Here is a 12,008-nt window from a genome sequence, read left to right as displayed (position 1 = left end):
TGGTCGGACTGTGGACCGATGCGTCATAATGGACTGTAATGTGATTAGTTAGAAACAAGCAGAGCCCTTTACTTACTTTCTCATCGCAGTCACACCATAGGACACGAAGTCTGCTAGCTTTGTCTTTTTTTCGGAGCAATTTCGGTGTCCCGCGCACGACACACGTGCTTTTGTGTGAAACATAAATGAACTTGTGAAGTTCTGTCAGATTAAAAAAAAAAAAAAAAAAGCCTTGTTAGGCTAAATGCTGTCAAGCTCTCACAGAAGGGACAACTGAGTGGCGCGCGCTGTCACGCACACTCACGCGGATCATTCATTATTTCTTTCTGCCTTTGGCTTTTCCCTGCACGAACCCAGACCAAGCCTTATCAATAGGCTACAGCCGGGAAATTCAGTGTTACAGCAAGTTAAGGACGACTGGCGGGAGGGGTTAGTGAAAGATGGGAAGGAGAAGGGAGCAGAGAGAGAATCGGTCTGTGTGGGTGAGGGAAGAGGAGAGAAAGGTAGAGACGGGGCGCGCATGTCCAGTCCCTCCATGCAGGCTGCTCTCAGAGCTCGCCAATCATTCCAGCGAGTTTCCCCACTCTCTTTCTCCCTCCCTCTCTTTCTCGCCGCGTCTTTCCATGTGCACCAGGCGCACAGCTCTCTCCTGAGCGGACACTGCAGGGGGAAGAAACGACCGAGCCCACCATGGAGTAGGAATACTGCTGGACAAAACGGGGGAAAAACCTCTCTCATCTTTCTTCTTTTCCCCCTTTATTTCTGCCGCCTCTCCCCCCCACCCCTACCTCTTTCTCGCATCTCCCCCTCTCTATCTTTCTCGATGTCTCTCAACAGTTTCTGAAAGGATTAAAGCAAAGAAAAATGAGGATTATTATTTTTTCCTGGCACTTTCTCGGGCTGTATACCGCCCTGTGGGGACTGGCGACGGGGGCTTTCCCCAGCTCGGTGCAGATAGGTGAGTTGGAGGAATTTTACGCACGGACCCACAGATCTGACACACTCCACTAAATATTATGCGTTTAGCCGAGTGTCAGTTTTTGAGGTTGAAAAATGGATCCCGCAAAATAAATTCTGACACTATCACAACGAAACTTGAGCGCAGGAATGATGGAATAACAGGAAATACAAGTGTAGAAACACACAATGCTCTGGTGCATCTTGTTCCATAGTTTCTGATTCGCAAATATTTGGCATTGGGGAGCTTGCTTGGTGTCTTCGTGTCTTCTGTGACTCGTGTGATGTACAAAAACCACACTAACTCCAGCACTCTAGCTTTCCTTTTTCAGTGTTTTGTGTATTTAAAGGCTGATCTGGGCTCATGAATGTTTAAGCAAGCTTTGTTCCCTCCGAGTCTTCTTCACTGTTTAGACACTGCAGTATTCTCTCTCCCTCTCTGCCCTTTTCCAGTTACCCTCTTGTCAGTGCAGGAGAAGCCTGCCTCATAGATCACTGATAAAGTTAACTAAATGTGTATCAACATTGGGTTTGCTTAGGGCACACTGACCACACATGCAGAAGTCTCTCCTGTACTCACACACACGCGCATCAGCATAGAGCATGTGTGTGATAATGAATGCACTGCATCACTCCTTGTGGGGGGCAGCTTGGAGGTCCTATAATGGGATTCAGCTCCTTGACTCTGTCTCCCTACAGCTGCCAATAAACTTAATATGCTAAATATTTATGCTCGGTATACACACATGCACACACACATCGGCACAGGTTTTTGAAAGCATATATGATGTATCAGAGCGCATGCTTTCTTTCCTTGTCTCCCACTGACCATCCTTAAGGACTCAGATAGACACTGTGGATTGCTGGCTGGGCTCTCTAGCAGTTCACTTCAGTACGCATTTGCATATCTCTGCATTGCACACGAGTGTAATGTCAGTGGAAGCACAGAATGTTTTTTTTTTCTTACTGCATGTGTGTGTGTGTGTACGCATAAGAGAGACAGAGACTGGCACACATGAGTAAGTCTGAAGAATTTCTCAGACTGGTGCAATAAGGTGTCATGACTGGGACATATTGAGATTCCTTGTCTAACTGAAATGTGACACTGTGTGTGTGTGTGTGCGTGTGTGTATGTGTGTGCGTGTGCCAGGGGCAATCTGAAGTAGAGATATTGAACATTGCAGTAAATATTTTTATCACAAACAGGAGGAATTACTGCTTTTTAAATCAAATGAGTCATGCAGTTTCTACCTTACACACTATCAACACATTTGCAATGACTGTTGTCTCACTGAAAATGTGTGTTCAGTGTACATCATTGTTACTGATCTAATACAATGCATCAAGAGGTATTTATAAAACAGAAGCACAAAAGAGAAGAAAACTTCTTCCAGAAATGAGAAACAAACATACAAATATGACATCTTGTAAAACGATAAATGTTACGTACAACACACTGTCTGTACACACCTCCCCATCATCTTCCCTCACTCCCTCCTTTTTTTCTCTTTTTCCACTTTAATGAAGTCAAGTCCTTACAGTCTCCCATTATGATGTAGCTCAGAGAGAGTTAAACCTGATTGAACTAAACTTAAGTCTCATAAGTTTGTCATAGTCAGCTATAACTAAGACATGAAGTAGTGTCATCAGAGAGGAAGCCCATACAACTCTTAGGGACTGTTTTTTAACGTTGTCCTCCAAGTGACTTCTTATTATTTCCCCTCCCGTGTCTCTCCTCAGAAAGTCAGGTGGATCATAATAAGGGATACCCTCATCTTTAAAGGCTAACAGCACTCTGTCTTTTTGTAAGGCCCATGACTCTCCTTTATTTCCCTGACTCTGATCTGGCCTTCATTCTGTCGTCTTTTATGTCCTCTCTGACTCATTATCTCTTTGACTGCCTCCCTGTCAGCTTAGTTGTCTCCCTTTTCTTCTTTTCTCCCCTCTCCCCCTCTGTCTTTCTCTGATTCCATCAATGAAATGCAGTGTGGGTATTCTCAAGTGTGTTTGTGTTCATGTTTGTGCTGGAAGACAAATTACCTTTTTGTAACAGAACTAATGAAGATCTTGGCTTTCTCCTCTGACTCCCCTTCTCTGTTTTCTCTCCTCCCCCTCTCTATCAATCTATCTTTCTTTCCCCTTTTGACTCTTTTTATGTCCCTCTCACACTTTCTTCCCAACAATACCTCTCTTCCTCTCCTCTCCATCATGCTCATGTCCCCTCTGGCCCTCCTCTCTTTTGCTCCTCTCTGTACAGGTGGGTTGTTCATTAGGAATACTGATCAGGAGTATACAGCATTTCGACTCGCTATCTTCCTTCACAACACCAGCCCTAATGCTACGGAAGCTCCCTTTAACCTGGTCCCGCATGTCGACAATATAGAAACGGCCAACAGCTTTGCTGTCACCAATGCATGTAAGTACTGAAATGTGTTTGCAACTTGAAAAAGCTGCGAGATCTTCATCTTTTTCATGCTTTACATCTCTCCCCTACTTCCTCTATCTCTGGCAGCCTCCATGTTTGACTGTAAGGCTCAGCGTGCTCTCTTTCCTCTCGGCACAGTTGAGTAAAGATGGATTTAATAAGGAACTTGAGTTGCTTACAGATTAGACAGCAACTTTATTTACTGTTTTCATACACAACATAGAGGCTGATTGGTCTTTGGTTAAAATAAACAAACTGTATCTTCTGCAACAGTGGTTGAAAGTTTTGAAATGCTAAATTTGATGATCCAAAATGAAAGATGATTGTGTGATGCAACAAAGGGTTGTTCGAGCTAGTTTTTCATCAAGTATGTGAAATAGCATTTATAAGTGGTAGCCCCTCCATTCTAATGAGCCTTTTCATCCGTTTCCATGTTTTTGAAAACATACCAGTCACAATTACACCTTATTATCAAAACAGAATTAGGATTGGTTCCAGACGGTGATGAGAATTGGCCCTTTGTGTTCAGAACAGAAGGAAACGTTTGATACTTGTGTCCTTTCTGATCTTTTTGAGGAATGACAGCTAATCTTTCGCCGTTCCCCTGTGTTCTCCGGGAGTACAGATCTAATCCTTCACTCTCCAGCTCAACCTGGAAGCTGGCAAGAGAGAGTTAGAGATGTTTGTACTGGCAAGTCAGAGCTAACAAGGCTATGTGGGAGGCCAGCAGTTGCCAGCAGTGGAGTGCAGCTCAGCGTGCCACAGGTGTCTGTGTTTGTCTGACATGGATAGGAATATCATGTACTGGCTCTACAGCAACACGCATCATTTTTGGGAGCATTTTTCTTTAAAAACAAAATTATTCATATGCCCTGTTTGTAAAAGTGTCATACAGGTATTAGAGCTCTTGAAATAAGCTCTGGCAATTATATTAATGATTGTGCTGTTGCAGTTACAAAACACATGTTGTAAGCTTTTTGAATAGTGACCATTTGTCTGACTTGAGTTAAATCACAAGTAATAGTCAAACTAAGTTTCTGAGCTGGAAGTATTACTGCTACCACTTTCCACACATTGCTTTTTTTGCACCATAATGCAACCAAAATGATAACAACCTTATTTTGTCTGCTGTAAGATGTATACGCTCAACCTTTCTATTAGACTAGCCTTTTGAGTGCTGCATGCCGTATGCTGTGAAAGGCACTGCAATTTACTGAAAATTATCTGATTGTACTCTGTCATCAAAAAAGATTACTGACTTTATCATTATCGTGTCCTCTAAAGGAGGGTGAGACACTGTTATTTGGTGGATTGCTTACTCCAGCTTCCTGCCTTAAGTGGAAAAGTTTCTCTGTGAACCTCTGCCTGCATTTCAACTCGACTGAAGGTGCTTGGTCATTGGATTGCTGACCTCTGCTGTGTGACACTGGTTCATCCCCCACACTCAACTGAGTGCCTTCCAGGCTGTACATGTGTCTTTGTGTTGGATTGTGACCCTTTGAGACGGGCCTTTATTTCTAGATAAAAGATAAAAAATGAGAGGGTATACAAGACTTTCTGCTGTGGAAAACTCCATCAGAGCTACTGTGGGGGACAGTTTTTACAATGATCTTTGCACCAGCTGCAGACAAAAGACTCTCCCTCAGAAGTGTCCTCAGACAAAAAAATAGATGTATTTGAAACACCTGATGTGGAATGCACATATTACATACTTTGGCTCTGAAAATGTAAACAGAGGCTATTTCAGGCGTGGCGATCAAAGCGTGTGTCCTACAAATGCTGCATTGTTGTGGCAAGTTTGACTTCCAGCCTCCTCAAGACTCTTTACTGCATGTCTGCCCCACTCTCTAAATTCCTCTTTTAAAATGAAAATTTCCTGTCTTGTGAAGGCAGCCCCCTCCCCTGAAACTTTGAGGAAATCAGGTTGAACCAGCAGTATGATGTTTAAAAGCTCACCTGAAATAGGTATCTCTCTGATGGTCCAGGTCTCGTTCCTTAAACTATGTTTCACAAGCAGCTATAACTCTTCACTGGAGCTTTAAATTATTGCATGTGTTTGAAAACTATTTGCACTTAAATGCTATGCAAAACTGGAATTTAGAGTAGTGCTACTGAGCACCATGTGGTCATGTTGATAGAAGAAAAAAAATAGAAAAACATGATTTCACTAAAAACATGTTTTCACAGTGGTGCCATGCTTAGTACTGTACCCTCACAGCAAGAATGCTACTAGTTGGAATCCCAGCTGGGTCCTTTCCGTGCAGAGTTTTCATGATTGCTCCATGTATGCTTTGGTTCCCTCTGGGCACCCCAGATTCCTCCCACAATCCAAAGATATGCCAGTTAGCTTGATTTGTTTCTCTAAGTTGTCGGGAGATGTGAGTATCTTTAGTTCTTTATCTGAAAGCCCTGTAATAAACTGGCAACCTGTGTAGGGGAGTGCTCTGCCTCTCACCCAATGACAGCTGAGATAAGCTCCCGCCTCCCACATGACCCCAAACAAGATAATGCAGTTATGAATTAAATCCCCTGCTCTACATTTTCCAAAACAAGTGTTGGCTCTGATCTTTTGGCAGAAATTATAACAGAAGGTTATTGTGCCGTTACACCTCGTATGCGTTATGTACTGAAATGTTTCACCTCCTTTTCTCATTTAACTTATACAAATAGACCAACGAGACTTTTAACTAGGCAGTCAACAGGATCAATACAGTTTGATACAACAATACAATACTTCCCCATAGGTATTTTATCACTGTGTTTAACAAGTTTCTTAAAATAGCCCTGGGATGTAAATCAAAGTTGACATAAGCTTCCCTATTGTGCAACATGTGACTGAAAATTGCAAAGAAATGGTTCTCTTTACAGTGCTTAAATGTCTCTGAGATCTTTAATATCATCTGGAGATTGATCCGTATGAGGTTACACAGGAATGAAATAAATGTTGACATTTTATACCCCTGAAGGGTATTATTCTGTAATTTAACTGCAGCCAAATGCAAGTCACATAGAGTCATAAATCAAAACTGTGTAATGCAATTTCCAAGTTTGTTTGTCTCCTGCCCCCTGTATTGTAGCTCCACATGAATGAATAGACAAGTTAATACAACCTACAGTGATTGGAAAATTAATAGTCCATCCACTACCTCCCACCCACAAATATCATTACATGCTGCGTCTATTTCTGTTCACTGTTAGGCTGCGTGAGTGAGGAGCCACACATTGAATACACATCAGGTGTTTTTATAATGCAACAGAAGAAAGAGGAGGGACTTCAATGTATTGCTTATGAGTAATAGGGTGTGCTGAAGGGGAAAACTAGATCTAAATTTAGAAAAGAGATGTAATATTAAAGACTTCACCTTTCCTGGAGCTTTTACTCCTTTGTTGTCTACACTGACTTCAGCCCCTGTGACCTGCAGGTGGTTTAGTTATAGCCAATCCATGCTGTGCAGCTGTGCACTGTTACACCCCAGAAAACTCAATATAACTCCTGGCCGATTCCACAGGATTTCAGAGATATCAAATTTGTCTGGCTAAACTTTTTGGAAATGTATGTAATACAATACTGCATGTATTTTTGTACAGAATGATGCATCCATAACTGTCAGATGGTGACGAATGAGTGGATTTATTCAATCTAAAATGAGAAAACTTCATTATATTTGAAAGTCAAGCCTATATACTTATGTTAATGCCAACATAATCCCTTAAAAAGACTAAAGCCAACAAAGGATTTATCTAATTAAAAAAATCTTTATGTTGCAAAGCTATAAGTAAGGCTGAAAAGATTTCATTTGGGAACATAATTCCAAAGTTCACTTAGCAGTATTACACAAGACAGCTGGGATGTGGCTGTTATCCATCAGGAATAACATCACCTTACGGTCTACGGTGCCAACAAGCAGGAGCTCTTTTCAGCAGATTGATTTGACATAACATGATCAGGCTGCCTCTGGTGCTGCTCGTGTTAATGAAAGTTGATAACCGTCATTAAGGAGTTTTGACCAATCAGGGTCAAGCATGTAACACAGCTGGATGATCAGTTAGTAGTCAGGTAATAAGAGTCATTCAATGAATTTAAAACAGGCTCAATGAAGGAACTTGGAAGTGCTGCAGGACATCTTTTGTGCCTTTGCAACAGTAAGCTCATTTAACAAGTAATAACAAGTAGAATCTCTAAACAGTACTTCTGGTGGCCTATGTGTCAAAAGCAAGCTGGTGCCACAGATTTAAAGACCATCTGCTGTTGTTTTAAAACATATGAGGTGGACAATACACAAAGTTAAAAACACTGAGCTGTGTTTTCCTCTATATTTTAGAGCTCATTGAATTTCTTTTATGTAATAAAAACAGTTGTAAATTAGAATTTATTCTGATTATGGCATGATCTCATGCATTTAGTGTAGTAGCATTCAATGGAGTAGATTCAGGGGCACTGCACTGCACAACAGCAGAAGCCAAAATGAAGTTGGCACAACTTAGTCTTTTAATATTCTTAATCATTGTTTGTGCACCCACATTAGTGGCAAATCATCTTGAAACACACAAGACACTCTCAAAACTAGGAATGGGAGAAAAAAATGTATTAAAGCATCAGGATTTTTTGTTGAACAATTTTAAATCAGAATTTTTTTTGGTGAAATTTTATATATATATATATATATATATATATATATATATATATATATATATATATATATATATATATATATATATATATATATATATATATATATATATATATGTATATATATATATATATATTTCTTTCAAATTCAATTCCTTAATTTTAGTCTTTGTTTTTGAGCTGGGTTTGAAAAAACTTTTTCACATGTTCTGGTATTAATAAAGAAAAAAAAAAAAAAAAGTAGCAAGAATCAGAAATATTTTATAATTGTGATTTAAATGGAATCCGCACCCCAAAAATCATTAAAGAATCAAATCAGGTGAAAAACAATGTCCCAGCCTTAACCAAAACACACAACGCTCAACAAGTTGCCCTGAATGTGTAATCACCTATGGCTGAAAGCACTTCCAAACATACACACATATTTTTTGTAGTTTGGGTAAAGTTTGCTTAAAGCTGTAGCGCCCAGCTGTTTGAGGAAATTTAGCAGCCTATTTGGAAATTAAGTGAGTATTTATGACCCAGTTTAGAAGAGTTATGTCCTCGATGGAAACAAATCTGCTGTGGGCTCAGGTCCAAGCACATGTAAAGGAATCAGACAGGTTTGAGAGTGTTGAAGTTGTTGATATGAATACTTGTTACTCCAAACAGGTGGTTGTGTTTTTTAGTGGAGTTGAATCGTCAGTGCTGGAAAACACTGAGCTAAGTTCTTATGGAGCTTGGTGGGATGATGTTGCATGCAAAAAAGATTCACAATTATTCTTTAGCAGGTTTCTGTCTGACATCTGAACAAACAACAAAGGACTATTGGCCTTTGCCCAGGTCTGACAACTCACAGTACACTCCTATTTGACAATAAGAAAAGCATACACTTTACAACACAAACCTCATTCTTTGGAAATATAGACAAATCTCTTTTTCTCTCGCACATCAAGATTGCTATTATTTTAGTTCTACTGCGCAGTAAACTCTACCTTCCTCTTGCAGAGGTTGTGTCTGCCTACATATCATCTGTCTGTCTTTCTCTTAGAGGGGCACACACACACACACACACACACACACACACACACACACACACACACACACACGCTTACGAAGGCAATGGGCCATAAGAGGAGGATTGTTTGGAAAATGAAGCTCTTCTATGTGAATCGTCTGCTGTCTCCGCAGGCTGCACATAACATGCGTAACCACTTCTCTCTTGCGCGCTCTCTCTTGCTCTCTGTCCCTCTGTCTGTCTGTGTCTCTTTCTTGTCCACTTCCTTTCTCACTCCTACCATTTCTCTCTTTCCTCCCTCTATCACTCCCCCTGTTGTCTAACCTATCCTCTTTTCAAAGTCTGTCTCTTTCCCCGTGCTCCTCCATTCTTCATCATGTTTTGCTCTCTCTGCGCACAGGCGTGGTGAATGGATCTCTAAATTAATCCCTGACTCTTGCTCGGGGTGGTGAGCAACGCTCCGCATTAGAATAGGGAATTCTGCCTCTGACCTTGGCTAGTTCTTCTCTATTCTAGTATTCAGGAAGCGTGAATGGATCATAAAAAATCCTTGGTCCCCATCGTTTCCCCTATTCACCGAGGAATACAGCCCATTTTCTTGTCCCAGGGTCACACATCCGTATAGCCTCTGCTGCTGTCAATCTCCCTTTGTTGTTTCCAGAGGCATATGCATACCCCTGTATCAGCCTCTTTTTGTCGTACATGAATCAGTGTATCAGTGGAGATCTTGTGTCTGAATGTCTCCTTTCTGTGTTTACATCCCTGTATATGTGTCCTTTGATGTGCCTCAGCAGGAGCAGCACACAATTCCACTGGGCTCACGCTCTTTTTTCACTAGCTCATTGCAAATAATACACAGGGATTAGCATGGCCGAAAGCTGCAGCTGAGTGTGTATGTGTGCTGACATTTCTGTCCATACCAAGTGTAAGAGTGCTAACATGTGTGACACTGAGGTGTAAAGGCATGGGACTGTGTGTGTGTGTGTGTGTGTGTGTGTGCTGTGAAAAGAACCTGCTGAGACAGAGCGTGATGAAGATAGACAGAAAGTGATAAGGTGAATTAGGGACGGAGGAGGGAGAAATGGAGAGGAAAGGATTTGTAACAAAGAGGTGGTTATGGCTGGTTTGTGATGCCAGGGCTGAAAGACACACGATGATGTGCTGTCATGACTCTTAATGTGATTCCTTATATGAAGGGTTATTCCTCTATTTTAATCCATTTCAAGTCAGAAAGTGTAGAAGTGACAAATCATTGCTCTGTTGAGAATCTGTCCTATTCCATTGTTTTCTCAGGTTTTAATTATTTGCTTTGATTGATCAGAAAAGGAAAAAAAAGATATGCTATTATGCTAATTCAGTTCTTTTCTGACATGTTCAGTCTATCTGACTTTTATTGTATTTTGTTTTATTCTGTATAATGAGTAATTTATATATAACTAGCTGGTAGTTTAACAGAATATAACTAAATGGCAAACCCTGGTTTTAAAATATGAAGACTATATGGAATTGTTAAAAACTGCAGGTCTTCAAGCGTATGATTGAGACTGGCTACTGGAAACTGAAAACACACCAAGCCAAAAAAGCAGATTTTTGCTGCAAAAATAAACATGTCAAAAGACTTTTTTTAAAAACAGCTTATTTCTCTACTGTCCACACTGTACAGCCTGCCTCTCTGCCTTAGCCAACAAAGCTTGAGTTCAGCATTTTCAATATGGAACCAGCATTCAAACAAACAGGTGATGTCTCAGCCACTTTGTCCATTTATTATACAGTCACAGAAAACTGTTCTGCCTATAGAGGGTATGTGTTTACATCACTGCCCTTCTGGGACACGCCCATTTCAGTCGGTTTGAGTGGCGAAACGAACCCACTTAGCATTGTGGAGTGCGGCATTAAACACGACGAGACCGGTTAAAATGTGGAATATGACATAAAATTATGGAGAGTTGGACTCGACATTGATTTGTTGAAGCTACCAGAGAACCAGGGGTCCGTGAACATCAGACAGAAACCATATCCTGACATTTATTTGTACCTGATTTCAGTGCCAGGAAAACACATAATGTAAAGCCTGAATGCTTCAAAAACCTCTACATAATTCAGTTTACAGTATTAAGTGTATTGACCCAAGTGAATACAAGTGTTATCTTTTTGTACTTTGGGTATTTAAGATAACATAACATGTATTATTAATGAACGTCTCCACGACAGTATTTAAGTATAGTTAATATCAAACACTTTATAGAACACAGCTTAACCTGCTCGTGCTATAGTTCTCCCCCATTAGGAAAACTCAGTTAGCCTCAGTTTGAGTTAGTTTAATAATCATGTCGAGCAAAAGGTCATAATCATACATAGACAAAAATGTTTCAGTTATGAAAAATGTGATGAATGAAAAATGCTAACATTTAGAGATTTCCTAATTTAAGGAATGATTTAACCCAAAAAATACAACATAAATTCATGTTAACTGACACAAAATGGGAACTGCAAATCCAGCTGTAGTTGCCTGGATTGTTTCTCTTCTCTTTGTCTTTCAGTAGCCTGTCAAAAGAAAGCTCTAATTGATTTTCAAACCTGTTAGTTCAATCAATCGAGCAACAGCTCTCCTCCATTTTTGATTTTGTTTTAGAGTTTAAACGGTATTTAAACCAACGCTGCCACTCATCTCCCTCTCTCTGCCACTCAGTGGGCATAACCGCAGCGACTTCCGCTTGCTTTGACATCACGTGCATACCCTCTACCCAGTTACCAAAAATTTTTCAAACAAGTTTAATCTATGTTCGGATTGATTTTTCTGGTTTAAAAATATTGTTAAGGCTAAAAATAGTCGGCCATCTCTGTAACACAATCAAAGCCTTTCCCGTGTTGAACTTTATAATTGTCTCTTGTCTGTTTTCTTAAATTTGAACAGTGTCTCTTTCATTCAGCTCCTTGTGTGTTTAATAATCCATTACTTTGTCTCTCATCTTCCTCTCTCAGAGTTTAGAGCTATCCTA

At 40.4% G+C, this 12,008-nt stretch overlaps 1 protein-coding gene across 6 annotated transcripts in view; it reads left to right on the top strand.

Annotated features, from left to right (window-relative positions):
• Positions 1-450: 450 nt before the first annotated feature.
• The window catches only part of gria4a (glutamate receptor, ionotropic, AMPA 4a), a 139,915-nt gene continuing 128,357 nt past the window's right edge, over positions 451-12,008 (top strand). For 2 of the 6 annotated variants that reach the window (XM_074679407.1, XM_074679410.1), the window contains exons 1-2: positions 453-958; positions 3,215-3,373. In XM_074679407.1, the coding sequence (XP_074535508.1) occupies positions 865-958; positions 3,215-3,373 (253 nt within the window). In that variant the 5' untranslated portion in view covers positions 453-864. Of the gene's footprint in view, positions 959-3,214; positions 3,374-12,008 lie in introns of all 6 variants that reach the window. The other 4 variants (XM_074679406.1, XM_074679409.1, XR_012599103.1 and 1 more) reach the window with 3 other exon arrangements.

Source organism: Halichoeres trimaculatus, unplaced genomic scaffold (genome assembly GCF_033239565.1).
Source record: "Halichoeres trimaculatus isolate MK-OKI-2021-1 unplaced genomic scaffold, fHalTri1.1 fHalTri1_scaffold_9, whole genome shotgun sequence".
NCBI classification, from domain to species: domain Eukaryota; kingdom Metazoa; phylum Chordata; class Actinopteri; order Labriformes; family Labridae; genus Halichoeres; species Halichoeres trimaculatus.
This window is presented reverse-complemented; position numbering and strand designations above follow the sequence as displayed.